Below are 24,151 nucleotides of genomic sequence, written 5' to 3'. Positions count from 1 at the left end.
TTTTATTAAAAAATCCTCTGTGCACACCAAATGACACATTTGTATCTATCTCATCCCTCCCTTTGTTTACACAATTTAATATCAAAACTGGACACCTAGAAGAGGCGCTGTGTGGTGAGTAGTGGGACTGGTGCCCATCTTTGGGGACAGCAGGGGTGCGGCAGTGATACTGGGGTCACTGGGGGCTGGGCAGTGCTTGAAGACAGGTAGGGGAGGGAAGGAAAAAAAGAGGACCCCGCAGAATGAGGCCACAGGCACAAGAGGAAACACAGAAAGAACAGGAGATGGAAAGAAATGATGGGAGCTGAGTGAACTGCGTTTGTAGGAAACTTACAGCAGTATACAATCCATTTAGCATTTATGAAAATTTCGTTTTTAGTGGCAGAAATTTATGTGTAAATAACTTATTTTTTTTTTTTAAAGGAAGCTGATCTGGTGAACAGCTGCCACTCAGAAGTCCCTTAGACAGGTCTCCTCCTGTCTGGACTCCTCTGCAGAGCCCAGGGCAGGAGCCCCTTGAGAGTCGCCCTGCGGCTGTGACCTGAGAAAAATACACATCACGCAAACTTGGATGGTCTCTCTTCCTAAGACGGTTTGAAAGCCTGAGCCCCACTGTGCAGTTCCCAAGTGCAGCCCCATCCCATCCATGTGTAACATTCCACATACAGGGACAAATCTTGGGATGTTCTTTAAATTGCATGATTTACAAAACACCCAGAAGGCTGTTTGCTGGAGCCTGGGCTTGGCCTTCTGTGCAGAGGAGGGGCCTGCTCCCCAGCTGAGAGGCAGCTTTTCCGCTGGAAACAGCCGCAACTTCTAGCCGCAAGACCACTGAATGTGTCCAATCCTGAGAAAACCCAAAACATGAAACTATTTGGAAGTTTTCTTATTAGTGTAATGGGAACGTGAGCAGAAATAATCGATATTGAGTATTCTGTTTTTTAAAAAAACATTTTATTTCAAAGGGCAGATAAGTATTTTGCTAGACAAAACTGAGAAAACAAGTGGCAAAAGAACAATTGGAGTTTGTCTTAATAAATAACAGAATGCCATTTATGTTTCTTAAATGTCATATAACACATTACTCATTCTAAATAAATAACCTGCTCTGTTGCTACGTGCCTAAAAGCAGTCCCAGGTGTTTGTGCGTGTCGTGGGTGAATCAAGTTGCTAGGCTGGAGACCCGCTCCTCCCAGCACCTACTGCAAAGCCCCCTTCCAGGCCCCTGCTGCAGCCCTGACAGCAGCAGGAGCTCCCAGGGTCTTGGATACCAGCGATCAGGGTGCTCTGGGGCTGGCATTCTGGGGGCTGCCCTTCCGTTGGCAGGTTTATTGCTTCATTGCTGTTCACTTCTCGACAATGACAGTTTTCAGGTCAGTACAGAAATAGAAAGTGCTGGAAAAAGCTCTGGGTGATGTGATGGGTCTAAGTTTTGTCTTGGTTTCTGACCCAGTTGCTGGGCTTTCTGATGTCATGTAGAGTCTGGCTCTTTGCTGGCTGGCACTTTTCTCGTGCGCTCCAGTGTCCTGTTTTCCCACACAGCACATTTAGGTTCTCTGGACACGACAGCATGCTGTTACCAGAGCTCCTGCCAGCACGGTGCACACGCTGTAACATTCTGTTGCTGAAGTACCTGAGAGAGACAGAGACCGCCTAGGTTCCATGTGTTGTCCTGTGTCGTGCCACACTCATTTGAGGGCTGGACGGACACGCCCGCGGGGCCCGCGGCTGGAGGGTCAGTTAAGGCAGTCGGGCGGCAGTTTCCATGGGTTTTACTCACTGCTGTACTGAGCCCCATGCCTCGTTCTAAATAGTACCAGGAATTCTCAAGTTGGCTTTTGTGTCTTTCCAGGTGCATGTGCAAAAGGCAAGGGTAAATCATTCTTTTCAACACAGGATCCTTTATTTGAACTTTTCCTTGAAAGACAGTTTGCGGAGGATGGGCCCAGACTCCCTCCATGGGACTTGCATGGTCAGTGTTCCTTGAACCTGAAAGAAAGGACAAAACACCGGCCGGTTCATTGGCAAGCAATGGTTCAAGATGCTGAGTCCCACGTACCACCATGTTCCTGCGCGCCAGCCTCCCCCTCCACTGGGGCCATTTCCCGCAGGGGAACCGGATGGCGGAGAAGCCCCCACAGTCCACAGCCTCACGGTGGCCAGGGAGAGAGCCGAGAAAGGAAGGGGGCAGCGGGAGGCCAGCTCCAGGAGTCACCAGCTTTGTAGGAAAGGATGACAAAGGAGGCACTCAGATGGTGAGCTTACCACGATCACATCCGCCAGAGGCATTTATTAGGGAAGAGAGAAGGGGAGTGGCTGAGACGTGCCAAGAAGGGGAAGGCGGGGATTCTGTTCCTCCTCAGTGAAGGGAGGGCCAGGTGTAGGAGGCCGAGAAGCTGAAGGACGCAGGGGAGCTGCGCTGCGAGCGTGGGGAGAGATGGCCCCAACCGTGGACTTACAGAACTTGGTTGCTGGTTGCCGTCCCCGGGCAGCTCAGCTCCTTGTGTATGAGGCGGATCAGGAACTGCACCCAAAAGAAAAGACAGCCCATGACTGCCGGTGGAGAACAAGCATATGGCAGGTGTGCCCTGTGGTCATTGTGAAGCCCTGTACCTGCCGAGGGCCACCAGGCTGGGGACTCCCTCCCCGCAGCATCCACCAGGGTGTCCACCCCATGAAATGCTTTTCTTGCAAGAGCAGAGGGGCCACACCAGCACACCTGGCCTGAGGGCTCGGTCCCCAGGTGGAGGGCTGGCTGCCTCTAAGTCCTACAAATAACTTGGATGTGCTCTTGAAGACAAGGCTTGTACAATAGATTTCAGCCAGACTGACTTCTGGGGTCACGTCATATTAAAGTTAGTCCAATCATAGATGTCCAAATCAGAGAAAAACTCTGAGAACAACTCTGTGTTTATCCCAGCTCTCTTCCTGACCCAGTGGTTTAATTTCATGTCCTTTACATGATATAAAAGGACTCAAAGTCAGTTTACAAATCCAGACTAATGGTCAAGTGTCACCCCAAATTTAACTAGTTTTCTTTGCATTTGCAAATGCAGCCTTTCCCTAAGCATGACACCAGCCCACAGAAGGGCTCCCCAAGGGCCATGTGGTGCCCTGGGGTTTTGAAATGGGTTTCTGAGGGAAGTCCTGGCTTCTGGTGGCCCTCAGACCCAGGATGGACCACTTGGCCAAGAGAGACGGGAGATTCAAGGCAGTTGGGCTGCTGGAGGAGAGTCCTGAGGAACTGCTTAAACACACACACACACACACAGTCACTCAATGCTACACTACTAAGCCATAAGTGAGAGCTCTAGAAGGCAGAAACTCTTTTATTTTCCTAGATCCTTCTGGTTCAGGGAGGAGCTGAGACGTCCCTGTACAATATGAGTTTAAGCTGAAGAGAGTAGGCATTACTCCTGCAGATAAAATGTGATCCAGCAGCTTTGCCTGGCCTACGAGCAGTGTTTGTCGCAGTCAGGTGGTGAAGGACGAGGGAACGTGGCAGGTGCCGAAAGCAGCGCTGGCAGCGGTGAGTGCAGTCCCGCTACAGCCACGGCTGCTAGTTCGCTGCTGCCACTTCCACTGGTGCCTTCCTGTCCGCTCCATGCTGCAGCTGCTGCTCTCCCGCACGCCCCTGCCTCGGGTTCTCCTGGACTGATCATGTCTCCTTTATTTTCCCAGACTGCTTTCAACATTAAACATTCTATTTCTATTGACCTGACAATAATAGGACTATAGGATGCTTTAACTCTGATTCCCTCACTTGTGCCTTACATTTTGATTGTCTTCTAGTTTAGTTCTTTTTTTATATTGCCCAAATTAGTCATTATTATTGTTGTTGTTTTAAACCAAGAGTCAGAAAGCCTTTTCTGTAAAGGTCCAGATTATTTCAGATTTGCAGCCATATGGTTTCTACTACATATTCTTCTTTGTTGACTTTTTAAAAACAATTCATTAAAAATGTAAACCATTCTTAGCCCAAGGACCATACAAAACAGACAAAGGGCCAGATCTGGCACACAGGCCATAGTTCATTGACAATCGTTCTATATAGTCAACACTCATTTAGATTTACTCTTAGGAATATCACTTTTTTTGCTCACATTTCTCCTTGCATCTCAGACTTTCCTTCTGTATCTAATTTACTGCTTCTTAAAACACATCCTTTAGCAACTTTCACTGGGAGCATCTGTGGTCAAAAATGTGGTCACTTCACTCTCAGTCTTGCATGCAAGTTTAGCTAGGTATAGAATTCTAAGTTGTTTGATCCCTTAATATAAGAATGTGTGCCTTTCATGTATCTGAAAAAGTCTCAGCTATTTTCTCTTCAACTATCATTCCAATCCTAGTCTCTCTATTCTCTTCTCTGGAATTCCTATTAGACAACATTTGAACATCTCATTTGGTTCTCCATTTTATATCTAATTTCTCTTTAATATTTTTCTTTCTTTTTTTTTTTTACAGTATGGACAGCCTTTATTGGTTATAGTGGGAAGTGGAAGAGAGGAAGGGATATGACAGCTCCCTCCCCTGGGGTGGCATCCACAGGCTTGGTCACCACCCCTCAAAAACTCTTTAATATTTTTCATCCCTTTCTTTGTATGTGCTGAATACTAAATAATTTCCTCCTAACTATATTCTACTTCAGTAATCTTCTCTTCAGCTGGATCCAATTGCTTTTTCAACCCACACATTGAGATTTTTTTCTGGGATAAGACCACATTTTTTTATTTGTAGAACTTCTGTTTGGTTGTTCTTCAAACCTGCTCTTTTTGATAGTGTCTTATTCTTTTTTTATGAGTTCATTTCCTTATTTTACATCTTTAGTGATGTTAAATATATTTATTTTTACAGTTTTTGATAAATCTTTCATCTGCAGGTTTGCAGGGTCCAATTCTGATGTTTGTGGCATCTGTTACTGTCATTCACAGTGAATTGCTTCCTTGTGTTTCATAATTTTAATGAGCTTATTTTCAGTAGGGTGTTAGCTGTAGAAATCCTGTGCAGCTGGGTTGAGATTTGTCCTTTTTCAGTTTTTATATTTGCTCTGCCTAAGAATCAGGTACATCAGCTTCTAAGGACCAATTTCATTCAATTTTTTTTGTACTTACACAGTTGGCCCTCTGTGTAGGTGAGGGGTTGGTTCCAGGACCCCTAAATATACCAAAGTCAAGTTCCACAGCTGACCATGTAGAATCTGTATTTATGGAAAGTCAGCCCTCCATATATACACGGGTTCTGCATCACACAAATACTGTATTTTTGATCCATGGTGGGTTGAATTCTCAGATGTTGCACTTGCATATGAGTGGACCTGCACAGTTCAAACTTGTGTTGTTCAAGGGTCAGCTGTATAAGCTCAAAAATTAAAGCATACTATGGGCATGTCTATGGCTAAAAGTTCTCATAGGAGATTTTTTATGCCTACCTGGTGACCAGGCTAAGATGGGCACAGATTCTTCTTGTCTTTCTGTGCCACTGTGCAGATGTCACCTAGGACACTCTTTCACTGCAAGCACAGCCCTTGTGGGTCCTGGCTTTATGAGGCAGTCGCCAGTTCCACCGCCCCATCTTGTGCCAGCCTAACACCTCATCTCTTGTTTCACGTGGGCATAACCACCCCAGCCCCTTGATTCCTGAGACTGGTAACTCACCCCAGGACTGCTCTGTCATCAGCTTGAGTATTTGTTTTATGTTGCCTTTACATTTTTGGCTCCTGGGTATTTCCCTTACTTTGTTGTGAGTTCAGCTATGCATCTAAAACAATGTTCAATGTATATTAACTGGTATTCTGAAGTAGAAGAGTTTTAGAGCCTTTAAAAAGTCATAATGATGGGAATTTTACTGCTACTTAGTGGAAATATATGTGGAGACTTAACTAGAACCCCCAGGCATTAAAAAAACAACAACCACAAATGGTCTGGGTAACAGCCACTTCAACCTAGTAAGTTCGTAAGTTCGGAGTTGGTATTTGATTCTGTATGCAGTGGTTCCATGCTCTTGGCCATTAGACCACCCCACCTGAAACTAGACAGCAGTGGATGACCTGCTTCTGTGTCTGACACTTGTTTTTTTTTAACCAGAGGGAGAAAGGGCCTCAGATCATGATTATTTAGGGAAGACAGAAGGACCAAAACCTCCCCGAGAACTGCATGAGTCCAAAGGAAAAGGTTTCACCAGTGTTTGGTCAACAACCACAGAGATGCTCATTAAACCGAAAATGGACTAAAAATAAGATGACTTACCAATAAGGCACAGGCATCTGCAAACATCAGCATGTAAAAGACATTGCTCCATCCAGAGGGGGAGATGAGCCCAGCCAGCAGGGGGCCCAGCGCGGCTCCTGAAACAAGGCAAGTGGATGCACGTGGTGTTGCATAAGGAGCACTCTGGTGTAGAACTAAAACACTCAAGTCCAGTAAATATGCAGACCGATGCTCAGCACTACTCACAGGCACAGACAGCAAATAGAACAATAAAACCTCACTCTTGCCTACCAGATTGGTAAGGGGTGAAAAGCTGAATAATACTCAGTACTGGGGAGGGTATAATTAGCACAATCTTTACTAGAACCAATTCTAGAGATATGTATTGACATTTGAAATGTTCATTCTTTTGATCCAACACTCCCATTATTTTTTAAAAAAATTATTGTAAAGAAATCTGAATCTAGTGCACAACCTTAGATATTCTTATGCTATTAAAAACAATTACTCGGTAAAATCACTCGGTAAAATCTGAATAAGATTTGTAGATACAATATTTGATCAATGTTAACTTCCTGATTCCTGATCGCTACATTTGTATCAGGAGACTCCTTGTTTTAGGAAGTACATATTGAATAGTTATAAGGAATAGCATGTCCGCATTTTACTCTTAAGTGGCTCAGAACAAATGTGCATGTGTGTACGTATATAAGTGAGCACAAATGTGAATGTGTGTGTGCATAAATACACGGGAGAGGTGCGTGACCAAGCACACATGCTAACATGTTTGTGAATTCTTTGTACTATTGTTGCAACTTTTCCGCATGTCTAAAATTATGCCAAAATAATTTTTAAAAACTATAAAAACAAAAGAAAGCAAGTATTCCCCCAAATGTCCACAGATATCTACATAAGAATATTCATTGCAGCAGTTTGGTGTGTGTTCCTAGTAAAGACTGGAATAAGTTCTGACACGTGTAGGATGGCTTGTTTTGGTAGAAGTATGGTGAGAAGCATTAAGAATTTCCACCAAGTTATTAACTGAGATTGAATCTCAGAGGTGGCTTAATAGTCTTTAGACTATTACTGATTGTACACTTTAGACATACTGATTTTGTTTCAAGTGTTTACAGAGCTCACTTACTGTTTTTCAGTCTGAGAAGCAATTTTTGTTCATGTCTCAGAAGGATGTGCAGGTACACCTGGGGCACTGCTCATGTGTGTTTAGCTCGACACCTCCCGAACCCATGAAATGGACCACAGTTGAATTTTAAAAGTTATAAATCCACAAAGGGCAGATGAGAGAAGGTGCACATTCTGGTAGATGGGCTTAAAAGGGCACGACAGCTGTCATGGGCACGGTGTCCGCTTCTCTAAGGCACAGGGACACCTCACTCAGAGCCGGGCCTAGCCAAGTGCAGGGGAAGGGGGCAGCAGGAGGAAAAGGGGGCACTGGCCAAGGCTTTTGTGAGGTACTGTCAGATGCCTTTCCTTCACTCCTCCCCTGAGCCCAGTCCCCCTCTTCACCCTCACGGATCCAGCAAGCCCTCCCCCACCCTCACAGGAGAGCAGACGCTTAACCTTTGGAGACTTGAACCTCTGAGGACACCAAGCCCAGTTCAGGGCTAGGTGAGGCACCAACTGAGAACAAGGGATCCGGGGAAAGACATCAGCTTCCACCCAGCAGCCTGCCCCAATCCCTACAAGGAAGAGAGTACTGGTGGCTGGACCCAGCCCTCATGGGCTCTGGGGGTGTCACCACCTCCACATTCTCGTTGGATCACATTACTATGATATCCACCAGTACAGAAAGGACTTCAAATAAGTGTTTAGTGGCTTGTTTTTGAATGTGAAGATAGGAAGGGATGGCCGAGATTCACACTGTGTGAGGGACGCCCCATCGTGAAAGCAAGCAAACTGGGTGGAGAGGGACCTGGAAGAAATAAATCAGAGAGAAGAAATTCCCAGGAAACAAGTTAAACCATATGAAACTCCTATTTTCATAGCTGAAAACCAGTTCATGATCAGCAACTTCACATGATTCAGTCTAATGCACATGGTATCCAAGAAATGGATGCACGAAAAGAGCAGAAAAACACCAATGGACATCAAAATACGATAGGCAAAATAAAAAGTTCACTACAAGGTTGGAAAACAATGTCAAGAGCATCTTTGAGAAAGTAGAAGGGAAGAACAGAGACAGGCAGGAAGGAAAAAAAATAGAAGAAAATAGAAGGATTGATCCAGAATGCTCAACATCTGACTAAAGTTTTCCAGAAAGAAAAAACAAAAGCTTATCAAAGAAAGAACAGAGCACAATCCCCCCAAAATGAAGGGCATGTGTTTCCAGACCAAGGGGACCCTCTAGGTGCACAGGGCATAATGGAGAGATAAAGAAGAGACTCTAAAGATTTCCAAGAGAAAAAACAAAAGGTCAGAAATGAAGGCCTGGGGTGAGAATGATCATGGACTTCTCAGTGACGGCACTGGAAGCCAGAAGATGCTGGAATTCTGAAGAAAAAAGAGTTCCTGCATCCAAAGTGCCCACTGAGTGCAAGAGAGCAGAACCCGGATGCTCCGGCCTCGCAAGCTTGCGGAGTCACCTCTGTGAACCCAGAAAGCCACTAGGAGCATTTCCCACCACTGAGGAGCGGTAAGCAGGGATGTAGGAAGAGACAAAAGGGACTGGTCGGCCACGGAGGGGCACTCCTGGACAAGAGCCATGCAGCAGGCGGCCATGGAGGCCCCTCAGTGGCTGTCGACCTGGAGGGTAGGACAGAGGGGCATCAGAGGGTGATGTGTAGGGCCGACCCCATGGCTCACTCGGGAGAGTGCGGCGCTGGGAGTGCAGTGGTGCTCCCGCCACGGGTTTGGATCCTACATAGGGATGGCCGGTGTGCTCACTGGCTAAGCGCGGTGTGGACGACACCAAGCCAAGGGTTCCGATCCCCTTACCGGTCACAAAAAAACAGAGGGTGATGTGTAGAGGAAGGGACAACTGGGATGGAAAGTAAGGCAAAGGAAAAAGTGAGGGATTTGTTAACTCGGGGGAAACAATGGGTATGTTGAGGATGTGAAACTAAAGTTTACTTCTTGGCCTGCAGGGAACAACATTAGCACAGCCAGTATAATGCGGACTATGAGGGGCAGGGAGCACAGGGGTGAAACACAGCCAAGCCCCATCTTCCTTAGTAGGAGGGCAGCAGATAATGTCACCACTGAGGAATCAGGAAACATGCGCACACACAGGTATAACAGCAGCAGCAGGTGAAAGGGACCACTTCTAGAAAGGGGGCTGAGGGCAGGAACAGGGAGTGCCATCTGCATTAGAACAAGCTCGAAGGTTCGTGGCTTCTAAGTTACATGATGCTTTACTTTGATTAAGAAAACCCACTTGAAAGCAGGCAGGGCTGTATTTAACTGCTCTGCCTAAACATGGAGAGATGGCAGGCCTGCATCCCCTGGGGTGCGATTCCACTGCAAATGCACCAGACATTGAACTCTGCTATCTGAATCACGTAGCACTTGTGATCTGTGACAAGCACCGAGTGATGTACAGTTAGTCAGGCTTTGCCTCTGCCTAAGCCAAGGACAACCAGTGAATATTAACACTTAATAACAGCTTGGGGTGAGCCCTCTTGTGAGTGGACAGTTCTGGAACAGTGTGCATTTACACTTGTATTTTTCCTCACATCAGTCTCGTTGGGCCGTGCTCACGAAAGAAGCAGTGACTGAGATACAGTGATGGATGGATGCTGTTTCCATGGTGACCATTCCCCGAGTCCCCTGCACTCTCAAGCAGGCAGAGCGGTGGAGCCTGTAGAGTCTGGTCCCCATCACATCTCTGAGCTAAGCACTGTGGAAATCAAGGGCATGCAGGGGCTCCGGGGATGGGCCGTCACATTTGGTGCAGATTCATGAGAAGGTCCTGCCTGCCTCCCGTGCAGGCGGAAGGCACTGGGAACTGTGCTCCTTTCCCCATGGTGTGGAGGTCAGTGGCAGCCTCATCCGCTGCCACTGACGCAGGTGGACTCCTCTGCTCACATGGGCAAAGTTGCCGCCCTCAGCTCTGTTCTTCTGCTTACTTCTTGTTTGAGAAGAAAATCAAGAAAAATGTGCTTTTTCACCTAATTCATAATTTCCTTCTCTTCTTTACTCTGATCCTGTGATTTAAAATAGCAGTCAGGGCTGCCAGCAGAGCTCCAAATTAGCTTTAAGAAAAGGGCTTCACAGTGGGAGTCTGACTGACTCACAGACGAAGTCCTCTGTGGAACGAAGGCAGAGAGAAGGCTGTTCAAAGTCATACAGCTAGTGAGAACCGAGCTCATCCCAAGCATCTCCTGACTTCCTACTGAGTGTTTCTTCCAGGCTGTTCCGAGTTCTCGGGAGTCCATGTGAGCTGGGGAGGATGATGGGCCCGCCCCACGCTGGAGAGCTGTGCTGGCCACAGAGACCATTGCTGGGTGCAGCACCTGGGTCCCTCTCCCTCCCTTTTCCTAGACATGTCCCCAGTCCCCAGTAGGTGTCCTGAAAGGGAACATCAGAGGGGAGGCCACTAACACCATCCAGTGAATCCCAAGTCACCTCTGGATACAGTGAAATAAAGGAACCAACGTTGAGGCCAAAAACAGGGCTGGTCTGACTTAAGTGAACAGCAAAAGTCAAAGCCTGGCTTTCTGAACAACAGTGGTCTCGCCTGCTGCCTCCTAGAACAAGCCAAATTCGTAACGTGAAGCCACCTTCTGGCCTCAGAGAGGCAGCAAGAGCATGGAGCTGGGGTTCCGGTGACAAAGGGATGGGCTGTCCTGTCCTGACGAACCATGTGGGCCAAGGGCAGCAGGGGGCCTCTCTGACCTGACTCCTTACCTGTGAAGTCAACTGCCTGAAGAAGTCCTCCTGGGTACCTGTCTGCAATTCTAGCTGCCTAAGATCGGCGCATCAATTCAGCTCATTGGGGTACAGCAGAAAACAGAACAAACTCCTGTCCTCATGGAGCTTCCATTCGCGTGATTAGCCATGGGGCCACACCAGAAAACCTCTGAGTGTCAACCTCCCATTCAGAGGACAGGACAATGGAGGGTATCTTGGCACCTTGCAGGGCTTGTGTGACCATTAACACCTGGCACAGGCAGGGGCCAACACAGGTGGCTCTTTGGGTCTCTATCTGGCAGGAAGTGGGCACTGTGTCCATGCATGATGGTTTAAGGAGGGGCAAAGCCATTGCTGTGACTTCTCTGACTCGCTGATAAGAAGAGGATTGGTGTTTTACCAATTGCCACCTGTCTGCTCCCCTTCATTACTCCAGAATATGCTACTGAATTCTCTTTAAGATCCTCAATGAGGCTGGTAGCATTCAAAATCTTGTATGCTTTTGGACTGATTAGCTTTCCTGTAATTTAAATTCATGTAAGATTCTGTCCTCCTTGAAACGACAGTGATAAATGGTGAGTGGGCCAGATTCACCCGTGGGCTGCAGCACACCAGCTGCTGGTGCTGATGAAAAGCTGGGTGCACATCCCTTCACACTGAGGAAAGCTACTTCCAGCCAAGCACCCCTCATCTCCCTGAAACCTTCCAACCACACAGGATAGTCCCCACATGCTGCCTCCCCCTGCAGACCTGCTCCTGTATTAAGAAGGCCAGCCAATCCTGACAAGGCAGTTGGTGTCCTTGGCACCTGTTAATTAGGATGTGAAAGTGTGGGTTCTCCTATGACCACAATAAACCTCTCAGAACTAAAAATCCCCACGTACCTACAGACCCGGTTCCATCGATAATGGCAGTCACAGTGGACAGGGCATGGGAGTTTCCTTTGAGACACTTATGAGTCCCCTAAGAGAGAGGAAAAAACAAACGTGAAATACGTCTCAGCAGCATCAGACATGAGAAATAAGCCTGCGTCCCCAGAAGACATTTCATTCAAACTGCCCTACAAACAACCCAACACGTGGGGTATCTTCCATCAGAAAATTCAAACTACTCCATCCAAGCTTATCTTGGAAAGGCAAACAAAATTTCAAGGGTTTTTAAGAGTCAAAAATCATTGGAAATACCTGTCCAAGCACAATCTAGTCAAAAGAACTCTTAGGATTCTCGACAAGTAGAGCAGTTTTTATTTAGCACACCCAAACTCTTTCCCGAGGCACCACAGCAGCCAACATGGAAGATAAAAGGAAGGATGACACACATCCCTGTCCCTGGGCTGTGCCAGCACTGCAGCCACTGCCATGTTTCTGCTGTACTCCTCAACAGCTAGCAATGACATGGATCAGACACCTCTGCAGCATCTAAAATTCAACCCCATCAGCAGCAGACGCCAGGGGAGTCTGGGGAAGAGAGGAGAACACAAAAAACCAACGTAGGGGCACAAGTCCTCAATCACCAACCAACAGGAGCTCTGGTTTTTAAAAAGCTACATATAAGGCTGGGGAAAAAAAGCACAAACTGAGGACAAAAAAAATCAGCTTCCAACAGTGGTTAAAACTCTAAAACTTTTTTAAAAACCAAAGCTTGAGAAAATAAATGCTTGTGTGTGCTCACACGTGTAATACTTTTCCACGCCTACACAGACACAAGTCTGCACGCTCTCACACACCTAAAGGAACACGCCAACATGAAGGTGGCCAAGGCAGGGCTGGGCTTATTGCTTTGGGTAGATGACGTGGAGGAGACAAAGATGAAAAGAGCCCCCTCCTCACTGAGCTTCTCTCTCTGCTGACCTGCTGGGGACAGGGACTTCCTCTGCTTCTCCGGGGAGTGAAAAGAAGCCTGAGATGAGGAGGACAGTACACAAGAGCCTTGTGTGGCCCTAAACGGCTGTGACCCTAGAGAAGGGTGGTAGAGGGGACAGGTGCAGGGAGACCTCAAACCACACATGTAAATGACCTGCAGAAAGGGTGCTCATATATGTACTCTGTTACTCCTGGAGACCAACTTTGTCATGAATGGAAGACGTGGTGACCAAGGCCAGGGCTCATCCCTCACTCCATGCTCAGACATGCAGTCACTCACCAGGTCGGCGGAGACGGCGGTGGTGATCAGCGCGTAGGGCCCACTGACCAGGGCCCCACTGAGGAGCAGCATCACTGCGGAAAGCAGAGGGAGACTTAGAACAGAAGTGTCCCCCAGGAGGGTCCCATATCTCAGCAACTATGAAGTAGGCACCCAGCAGCACACATGTGGCCTGGCCTGAGCAGAATGCAGGCAGATGGGAGGAAAGAGGCCCAGCAACCCCAGGGAGTGACAGCTGCCAGGGCACGAGGCAGAAATGGCTTCCTTCACCTAAACTTGCTGAGCGATACCTTTCTAAGTTACATTGCGCTCTCCCAAAGACTCAGAGCCTGGCACTCAGGTTCCTCAACCCTCCATGGGCGGCAGCTATGGCCACACCACTGAGAGGGAGCGTGCACCCTAAGCCCGGTCTCTGCGGCTGGGTGTGAAAACTGGCCACAGTGTTATCTGCAGCAGGAAGCACTGCCTCTTGTCACCACTGGCAGGACTACCGACTCCCTTTCTGAAACACACACTCACTTCCCTGAACTCTCCATGACCATGAGGAAGCGTCTGGCTCACGGCTCCTCTCGCATGGACAAGCTGCTTTCTGGGTGACTTCTAACGGGATCCCATCATACCCCTTCCCCCAACCCCCACTGCTGGCTTGGTTGGACAGAAAAACATTTATCAAGTGTCAGAGGCATAATTAGATAGCACTGCCTGGAACGTTAAAAGTAGTCCTCCAGTGTGACGCAGCTGCTCCAAGTGGCACTGGCAGTAGCCAGCTGGGAGGAGGTGGCCGGGGAGCCTGCCCCTGCCTGGCCTGGGCTGAACACTGCTCAGGTCACACTGCCGGCTCTGGCTGGTGTTCACCACCAGGGGTGCAGGACCCAGGCTGCTGCAGCCCGGCCAGCTCCTGCAGAGGCCATGGGGAGCTGCCCTCCAGGTCGCCCCGGGCTTCCCTGAGTGGCTCCTTCCCACTAGGAATCCAGGGCTTGCTACTGCCCAGACCACGCTCCCTGGCAAACCTGCAAACTGCCAGGCCTGAGGCCTGGGAGGGAGAGTCCCCAGCTTCTCCCAGTGGCCCCACCCAAAGAAGGACTTGGGGACTGTTTTAGCCATACCATCTGCTCCAGTTATGCCATCTGAATGCTCCCTTGTAGATTTGTGTGTCTGTGTCTCACTGCAGCAAGCTGTGTGGACAGAATGCATGAGAAAGAAAAGAGGGGCCTCGTGCACTCACCTACAGTGGCTTCCAGACCCATTTTGCTGACGGTGGAAAAGACGTAGAGCTGCGAATGGTGTAAACACAAGGTAACAGCGGCTTACCACAAGTAGCCGAAGACGGCCCGGGAATCCACACTTCTGAAAAGCCAGGAGCTGATTCTCAGGCAGCTGACCCAAGAGTGCAAACCCCTAAACAGGAAGGCAGGCCACACTGCCCAGCCTAGCCTGTCAGAAGACAGCCTCCACCAAGCACTTGGCACATAGACACCGAGCCTTGTCCCAGACCCGCGGGCTCTGGGCCCAGCGCTGCAGCAGGAAGCCCCGCAGGGACGTATCCGCTGCTCTGAGCTGTGGGTCTAGAGCTTCTTAGCTGAGAGTCCGACTGAGGAGTCCTCAGGCTGTCTACCCTGAACAGCTGTGCCTGATGACATGGGAGTGCTCAGGGCAAGGGGGCTGCACTCAGTCACTTCTTTACTAAATGGTCTTTGAGTGTCTGTGTCGGGCCATGTTGTCCCTGGCCCCAGGAGGACTGAAAGTAAGTCTTGTTCTGGGAATAGTCACAGCCCAGTGGAGAGGCAGAGGTGCAAACAATCACAGCGCTACTACCTCTGATACTATCGTAATAAAAACAGTAAGGGCACGCTACTACTTCCTTCACCCTTCACAGCCTCACCGCAAGGTGGCACTGCTGTCTTCATCCCCATTTTTCAGATGAAGAATTTGAGGCACAGAGAGGGGAAGTAACCTACCCAAGGTCATGAGCTACTAAATGCTTGAAATCTAGTATGTATCAAGTATTCATAATTATTATGATGATGGGAGGGGTCAACCATGCTCAGGAAGTGGGAAAGGCATCAGGGATCCTGAAGGACGAGCAGGAGCTTGTCTGGGGTGGCGGAGGGGAGAGAACCACAAAGGGGAGCAGCGACACATGCGGGAAAGTGGAGCCCGGGCCCAGGAGGAAGGGACGCTGCCGGTGGGAGGACAGGGCAGTGTGGAGACTGCGTGCAGGGTCGGGCACAGCCAGGCAGCAGCGGGGGCGGGGCACTGACCGTCGGGGCTGCAAGCAGTAGCATCAGGCCACAAGTGGAGGCCCTTTTCTCCAGCCGGTCTGAGATCACACCTGCCAGGATTCCACCTGCAACGGACAGGGGCAGGCTTCAGGGGCTCATGTCCCTGGGCATGGCCATCAGGAGGAACCAGAATTACAGGAGCCAGAAGCACAGCAGCTTCCTTCTCCTGAGGCCTCCTTATAGTCACGACTGGTGGGCACTTTCCCAGTGGGCCTGACCTCCTGAGAGACCTCATTTGGTTGTGGTGAGATGGCAGAGACCTGGAGACAGCAGTCTAGGGGGCCTAGTCTTGGGGGTCAGGCTTAAAGCTAGCACTGAAGCCCCTTTATCTGTTATAGTGCTAACACCTAACACCACCGGTCTGTCATCTCCCAGAGGCATGCTGTTTCTCAGGGAAGCTAGTTCAAGTGCAGAGTCAGGGCCCAGGAAGAGAGAGAGGAGACCTTCCCCCAGGGTGAGGGCTGAGTCTACTCAGGGAATAGGAGACCTCAGGGAACATAGTTCCCTCTCAGCAGTGAATCAACGCAAGGAGGTCACAGGCCATTCACAGCACTGTTAAACTCTCTTCAAAGTTGAACAAGTGGCAGCAAACTCACCGAAGATCCCACCCACATCAAACAAGGTGGAGAGCTCCCCTGCTTTTTTGGCATCAAGGTGATCTATTAAAATAACAACAGAATGTGAATTAATGAGGATATGCTCTTCATTAGCATCACAAGGCAGAATAAGACCTACACAGAGACTCTTTTGTTCCAGGAGCAGGATTTATGCCAAGTGGCAATTATTACTTAACTCAGATTAATTAATTAATTAATTAGATGAATGAATGAATGAATGAATAAATGAAACAGAAAGGATGAACAATGAAAATCACTCTTAACCAGATCCTGGTAATTTGCCCTGCACAGTCTAATTATTATCCCACCTTTGGTTCAGAGGCCCCTCCCACCAACGCAGACAGACAGACGCAGGTCCAGTGACAAACTGCCTCCATACAGAGCCTCACATGTCTGGGCACTAGTGTACTGTCTTAAGCACCATCTGGCCATAAGGCTTGAGATCTGGAAGAGCCTGGAGCTTCCATCCCCACGGCACTCTCCAGGTGGCCGTGTGACAGCCATTGCAGTAGGCGGTCTGTGCTCTTCAGACCCTTCCCACATCACCCAGAGCCTGCATCTACTCTGAGGACCCTGGTTTCTTCTCTCTCCTCTCGCTCTTCCCCATTCCCCAGGCCAAGATGCTGCACCATCCCCACAGCCTTTCAGCCCACGTTCCAGTTCCTCCACTCAATGATCCCTTCGCTTAAGACTTGTTGGTCCCTCTTGTCTTTCTTGTTGTGGTCATACACGATAGGGAGTGTGTATCACTATTTTACTGGTATGTTCTGTCAAAGTCTATAGCTGCTGCCACTGCTGGACTTCAGAAATGTAAGACAAACTGTCAGCCCTCCCTAAAATTATAACACATCTCCCAGAAGCAATTTCCAGGTCAGATTATTAAGGATTTCTTAGCTCAGATCCCCAGAGGCCCTGCTCCTGCTCACTGGCTGCTATGATCCAAAGTCCTAAGTAGCCCTAATTTAAATGTGGGCTGCCCCAGAATAGGAAGTGCCCACAGAATTGGTAGCCACAGCTGGCATATAAAGTGTCGGCCCTTTAAACCCCACATAGGTGACTACTATGGCAATAAACTTGCACATCTGAATTCTCCTTTGTCTATGTTTAATTATGTTGTTTAATTAAAAAGTACACCACTCAAATCACCATGCATGTGGCCTTATGTTTCCAAGACTATAGAATGCAGCAGATCATAGCCAGTGCACAGAATGTAACATGTATGTTTCCGGCAACAGATACTTACCTACATTTGTGATGTACAGTGGAAGCCAAAAGAGGAAAGTATAGCTGACCAACTTGGCAAACAGCAAACACAGAGAGAACTCGATCACGCCCTGAAAAAAAGAGTGAGCCAGTGTCCCCCCAGTGTGCACTGAGCAGGTAGGTTTATGCAACACAGTTACAAATAACTTCATTCCCATGAAAATATCCTGCGTCTCTGGCCTGGTGTTAGCACTTCCAGACACATGCAGGGAGAGGACACTGTTTTGCTGTAGCGTGCAAAGAAGGCGAAAGACTAATGGGAGCACTGACCCATGGACTCACCCCCAGCACATGACGATGCCTTTTAAGATTGAAACCCAATGTCTTTACATCCAACTAGAGTCAATACAAATACGTACTGATTTGATTCTCATATCATCACTCAGAAACTTAGATTAAAGAAGTTCTCACGGGGCACGGGCATGGTGGAGAGACACCTAGTTACTGAGTATTTAATGGTTATTTCTTTTTCTCTGAAACTAAAATCACTGCAAATTATGCAGTGATGCAGAAACACACAGAACAAACAATTCTGACCACTCTGTCAGATACATGGTCTACTGCACTCTGCCTGTGAATAAACCCAGCCAGTGTCAGGAAAGCAATGGAGCAAGAAAGGTGGGACTGATGAGGAAGTCGAAGTCTGGAGTTTGGTGGGTTCTCTGAAACATCTGTTTGTGATCCATTTTATTTCTACTTTCACAAAGACGTGGACTTGTGAGATAGTAATCCCAATACCATTTGCAAAGTTTGAGTGAGAAATCCCGTAACACAAAGGTGCCTATTTCCTCCCCTCCCCACTGCCCAAGCTGTTTGTGACATGAATGGCGACCAGAACCACGCGAACGACACAGATTCGATTTGCCTAAGTCCCTTTGAACTTAAACACGTTAATGGTTCACAGTCGATATATCAGCACAAGGATGCATCTGTATAATTGACTGCACGCTCACCACAGGCCAGGCACTGGGCCCGGTGCTGTCACATACAAGTACTACAGTGGACACGGGCCCATGTTACAGAGGAAGAGATGGGGGCTCAGAGTGGTTCCACCCCTGCCCAGGACACCCAGCTGGGCGGTGGCAGGGTGAGGGTCAGGCCAGGCCAGGACTCCACAGCCTGTACTGTCCACAACTCTACCACAAAAGTCTCATTTATATAACTAGTGTGCACCCTACTTTCAGCAAAAGTATTTGGGGCAGCTACACAGTAAGTACAGCACAAAAGTTACTAATTGTTATTAAGACACAATTTTAAAAATAACTTTTTATTTAAAACCGCAGCTTCTACAGGCCTGCCTGCAGAGACCTTTCCCAACGATCTGGTGCCTGGGCCTGGGCTCCCATGCTCTCCTCTGCCTGGAGACCCAGTTTCGCCTGGGCACTGGCATCACTTCCTTTTCTGAAGCAGAAGTCCTTCTCTGTCCTTCAATCTCTGCCACGTTGTTTTGAGGTTCTGGGTTGCACTATTTACATTTCCAGCACCCCCCTGCACCCCGGCTGCCCTGGTCCAAGTGTGAGATCCCACTTAGCTCCACTCTGTGAGGCTACCTGCGCCCAAGGCTCGGGCCCAGCAGCAGCGGCAGGGCTGCTCTCGGCTCTGGTGGCCTGCTATGGCTCCCTCGTTGCTTTCACAGCTCTGCAGATGCTCTGCCGAGAGAGTCCATGACTGCGTAAACAAGCAGTTGAAAACAGCAAATCTCACCATGGCACCCCTCCCTGCACCTGCTTCAAGTCACCTTTTTCTTGCATCTCCTTCACGCACTGATCACCCACCCAGGGCACTGTACGTGCTTCCTGTCCAGAGGCCAAGTCAGCTGTCCCCTGAGGGCCAGCTAGCAGAATTTTAAACAAAGCCCAGGTCCAGGTTCTGAGGACCCTTCGAGGGAGCTCATTTCTGCTGTCCCCATGGCTTCTGCACTCTGCTTCACTCCCTGCAGTCCCCTCTACCAGGCATGGGCCATCAGACCATGGCTTGTGTTACTGAAGGTACTTTGAAGGGAAAAGAAAACTGAGCCGGGCTTTCCTGAGATACAGAGCAGGACTCAGTTACAGTGCCTCCCCGGGGCTCACACTCCAGGCCTTCAGGGAGGCAGGGACACCAGGGAGGGGCTGCGGCCACTGAGAGGTCATGGCCTCAGCTCCCGACCACTGCCATGTGCAGTGCAGGCCCAGCATAGCCATTTTTTCTATTCTTTGGGTAAAGACAGGAACCCCATTTGTCTATGAAATTTCTGAATTGAAATTTCTCTCATGGAGAAAACTAACTTCAAAAAAATTCAAACATAGTGTGAAGCAACAAAACATTACTGCAGACATATTCAGTCCTGAAGCAACTGGTTTGCAGCTTCTGGCTTATGCTATAGGTTTCTAATCCACGTTTTCTATAATCATAGATTTATTTTTTTAAGCTTAATTATCAACAGACCAGACTCCTCTTCGTAGCAAGCACAGAGGCCCCTTTTGCAACTCTTCCCAGGCACATTTACTTACTGGAATTTTCAAGGCCCCTATGAAGCTGATGGCGGCCATGCCACTCCCGCCGTCCCCCGGGAGAACGACGATGTGGTTCGGCTGGGTGCCATTACCGCCGGATGGCAGTAAGCAGTGCATCTCTGGGTCCTGGGGGTGAATTCCATTGAAAAAAAAAGGAAAGGAGTTACCAGCCGGTCCCGCTCAAGGTGAGGCCAGAATCCCTAACGGCTGAACCACCTGATGATTCTCTTTTCCAGCAGAGGTTTTGGGAGATCCTGGGTAACAATCTCAGCCCAGTTGTTGCTTTAGAGTCATCAGCAAGCATGTATTTTTATGAAATATTATTAACACAAAATCCTTTGAGCCAGAAATTCTAGTACTCTATGTGCTAAATGTAAATTGAAAAGTGAAAAAAAACCCAAAAAACAATAAAATAGATGTCACACCACCACTGAGAAAAACTGGTATATAAAAGTACATCCATATAAATGACATACAAGGGTCCTTCAAAAAGTTTGTGGAAAAATCAAATTAAAAGATAATATAAATATTTCCATGAATTTTTTGAAGTGCCTTCATATCTTGCCGTTCTGAAAAAAATGTTTGCAAGATTTTAATGACATAGGAAACTGCTATGACACATTAGATAACATCATTCAAAAAGTGTATTTTCATTATGATCTCAAAGAATGTTCAAATATTTACCTATATAAGTAGGTAACTATAGGATCCATTTCTAGAAAGAAAGAAGCTAAAATCTACACCAACAGTAGTTACTGCTGAGTGGTAGAATTACGTGTTTTATGGAAGTGTCAATAAGAAATTCTTTACACGATCCTGTATTTCTTTAAGGAGTTCGCAATGAACATACATTACCAGAAATAATATTATTTTAAAATTTATAAGCCAGTTCTGGTATTTTGTGAATTCTGGCATTCTGGACATTGCTGAGGGATAAAGTCTGTGTTCACTAAAGTGAAGAACAGTGGTCCCCACCCAGGGTGGGCTTCAAGTCAGAGCAAGGATGATCTAAAATGTTCTTCATGGGTGAACTGTGATGTTCAAGGACTTGGAAGAAAGGCTTCTATGTATTTCAGACTTTCCACAAAATTAAAAAGGTTTTATTGTATTCATCTCACTATAACCTACATAAGTTGGATTCAAAATGCAGTTAAATTAAAAAAAAGAAAAAGAGAAGAAAAAGGTAATGTACTCCATACCCTCCCTGTTGATACTGAGAATTCTCCTCTGGTGAAGAACAGAAATTTGGAAAGCCAGGAGGCAGGCTGCAGCAACTGCATCAGCACGTGACCGTGGAGCAGCCAGGGGCCACCTCCCCTGAGGAGACCAGCTTCCTTGACCAGGACTTGGGCTTAGAGGGCTGGTCTTTAAAATAGTCACATTTAACCGTATCTTTATTTTCTAATGTGTCAAAATGCAGATGACAAATCCCGGGAGTAAAAGCATAACATCTTCCCAATGACAGTTCTGTAGAGGTACATGAAAACCCGGCACTACGATCTGAGTTTGGAAACAAACTTTTCTCTCATGAATTATGCTAGGTGTCCTGTTCAGGAGACTAAATAAATAGTTCTCAACCCTGACATCTCCTGGGGGCTTTGAGAAACCCCAATGCCCAGGCTGCCCCCAGCCCAGCAGCTGCAGTCTCCGGGGACAGCCCCGGCCCCCAGGTGAGCCGCATGTATATCAAGCTGAGAACTGCAGGACTTCATAGACTTTTTAAAACACAAAGTAGGCTAACCAGTGCATGAAATGCAGCCAGAGAGAAGAAATAAAGCGAAAAGGGTCCACTTAGCCAGGAGCAAACCTCTGACTGAGAGAGCAGTCTTGGCAGGGCAACCACAGAGAATTCACCTGACCACAGGTGATACCCTGATGCCCTGAGGCCACCCTTCCTGATTTTGTAAGTGCTTCAGGGACCCAGACCCTCTGCTCTTTCTCTAAGCAGTGAGGAGCTGCTGAGACAGACAGAAGGCTCTGTCTGTGTTGAGAGCAGGCCTCAAGCACACACCCGCTTATCTTTGACAGAGCTCCCAGCCACCAACTCCCAGTTGTTTGCTTCTTGAGGACACAGGAAAGATAGTGTGAGGTGACGGGGGTTTTTCTAAAACAAACAAGGGGAGCCCCGCAGCCTCCTCCATACAGAGCAAACCAGGAACCACTGGGCAGACCAAGACACAAGCGCTGGAGGCCAGGGTGTCCCCTCTCTTTGCCTCTAAACAAGCAGGTTTCCATCTGTGGTCCCAGGCCCTCTGCAGGTCTGTGGAGCCCTGCATGGGGCAGGGTTCCTCCACAGGGTGCATCCACTCTTACAGTTTACACTTCCTAAGAGCAAAGGGCTTCCTGCTACTAAAAAACAATAAAACAAAAACAAACAAACAAGAACAACAAATACACACACAACAGAACCAATGAAGGAGTGTGTGACAGCGAGTGCTCTAACCTAAAAGCACGACTCTCGTCCCTTCAGCCCCATGTGTTCTGCAGCTGCACCGTGAGAAAGGCCAGCCCAGGGGAGGTTGCTGAGCACCCAGCTGGCATGCAAGGCAGGGTGCAAGGTGGTGCGACGTTCAGCACTGAAACGCCCATCCAGTGCTCACCCAGGGTTTGGGGGCCCAGCAGCTTTTGAGCCACAGCCATCCGAAAAGTCCTCAGAGGAGCCAAGAACGACAAGGAGGACAAGCGACCACAAGGATGGCAAATTATGCCCATCCCAAGACAGGCACCTAGAAAAGCCAGGAGAACTTGAGGTGGGTCTGCCTCACAGTAAAGTGGCCCCAGAGCAGGCCCTTCTTTCTCGGATTTGCTTCCTCTCCCACTTCCCTTACGCATCTCTCCATGACGCCCTTACGAATCATGCCTGGCACAAGACAGAATTGAGCAGCCCTCTCTGAGCAGTGGAGGCCAGGGCCTGGCTAACACCCCACCCTGAGCCCAGCAGATCTGAACTGGGTCACTCCAGGAAAGCGGACAAACAAGCTGTCCTGCCAAACTCGTGGGACACTCTGCCTGCTAACTCTCACTCACGAGCAAGGACAAGGGGCAGAGGCCTGTGGAAAGGGACATGAAAGGACGGGACCAGCACCTGCCTGGTCATGTCTGTATCAGGTCAGCCTCAAACAGGACCTGCTGGGGCTTCTAAGTATGCAAGTGGCTCGTTGGCAGCATGTTAGTAAACAGATGTCTGTAGAAGAGCCAGGAAAGGAAAGAGGGAAGCTACATACAGCAGCCAGGGCTGGTTTCAGGGGTCAGTGACTACAGCAGAACACAGGGCCCAGGACTCAGTGCAGCGGAAGAGGTGCACCTCCAGAGCCATCAAGAGGAATCACAGCCATTTGGACATTGACTAAGACCTGATTTTTTTTTTTTCTTAATGAGAACTCAGAAGTGAGTAGAGATTTTAATAGCAATTTGACCAATATTCTCCCTAAAAATCCCAGGACCAAGATGCATGAGACATCATTTTTCCCTCTTCCAATATTTCAATCAACACAAGTAAATTTCCCCAGGTAATAAAGGAAGGAAAAAGTAAGAAGCATATCTAGTACATTTATCGTTTAAGCTATTTGATTTAAAAGGAAAAAAAAGAAAGCTTATAATTTTAATGATTAAAACCAAATCTAAAATGTTGGCTTGGTGTAGCTGGTTAAGCAGAAGTGACGCAAGGGACTTCTAGAAAGAGCCTGACAGGGAAGGGCAAGTGAAGGCCAGGCGTGGGTGGGACCTGCTGGGCCTGCAGTGTGGCCTCCCTGCCACAGCAACGACAAGGCAGGTCACTCGGCATCTCTCTGCCTCAATCTGCTCCACTGTAAGATGCGGGCAGGGACCCTGTGTGATGTCCTGCTCCCTCACCTCCTCTGGGTCCCGTGGTGTGAATTCTCTGTGTGCTCCCTCTGTCTGACACCCCCTGTGCCCAGGTACCTGCAGACGCTCCCCTCACTTCTTCCATGGCCCAGCTCCAGTGCCACCTGCTTAGGGAAGCCTCTCCCATGGCCAGGCTTGAAATAGCACCTGCTCCTCCTGTCATCCTGGCACCTGATGCCACCTGGCACATTGTCCCTGCTCACTTTCCATTTTTTCCTGCCCACCCCCAACCTGGAGCAGTGCCTCAGACACTGAATGCTGGCAAATAGTTGCTGAATGAATGAATTACTTTCAAATTTGATTACAAAATGTAAAAAAGTTTAGCTTACTATCCAAAGACCGCTAATAAGAACAAACTCAAATTTTACTGAAGAAATACAATGAGACCCAATTTTTATGAGACCCTGGATGTC

At 48.2% G+C, this 24,151-nt stretch overlaps 1 protein-coding gene across 3 annotated transcripts in view; it reads right to left on the bottom strand.

Moving 5' to 3' along the window:
* Positions 1 to 970: 970 nt before the first annotated feature.
* SLC37A1 (solute carrier family 37 member 1) overlaps positions 971 to 24,151 on the bottom strand; it is a 62,727-nt gene continuing 39,546 nt past the window's right edge. For 2 of the 3 annotated variants that reach the window (XM_063096424.1, XM_063096434.1), the window contains 10 exons: positions 19,872 to 20,000; positions 17,360 to 17,450; positions 16,096 to 16,158; positions 15,479 to 15,564; positions 14,443 to 14,491; positions 13,218 to 13,291; positions 11,960 to 12,038; positions 6,246 to 6,343; positions 2,460 to 2,524; positions 971 to 1,989 (listed from right to left, as the gene is read on the bottom strand). In XM_063096424.1, the coding sequence (XP_062952494.1) occupies positions 1,974 to 1,989; positions 2,460 to 2,524; positions 6,246 to 6,343; positions 11,960 to 12,038; positions 13,218 to 13,291; positions 14,443 to 14,491; positions 15,479 to 15,564; positions 16,096 to 16,158; positions 17,360 to 17,450; positions 19,872 to 20,000 (750 nt within the window). In that variant the 3' untranslated portion in view covers positions 971 to 1,973. Of the gene's footprint in view, positions 1,990 to 2,459; positions 2,525 to 6,245; positions 6,344 to 10,333; positions 10,472 to 11,959; positions 12,039 to 13,217; positions 13,292 to 14,442; positions 14,492 to 15,478; positions 15,565 to 16,095; positions 16,159 to 17,359; positions 17,451 to 19,871; positions 20,001 to 24,151 lie in introns of those variants that run through there. The other variant, XR_010023568.1, reaches the window with a different exon arrangement.

Source organism: Cynocephalus volans, chromosome 1 (assembly GCF_027409185.1).
Source record: "Cynocephalus volans isolate mCynVol1 chromosome 1, mCynVol1.pri, whole genome shotgun sequence".
NCBI lineage: Eukaryota > Metazoa > Chordata > Mammalia > Dermoptera > Cynocephalidae > Cynocephalus > Cynocephalus volans.
The sequence above is the reverse complement of the archived record's forward strand: the minus strand, read 5'-3'. Positions and strand labels throughout refer to the sequence as shown.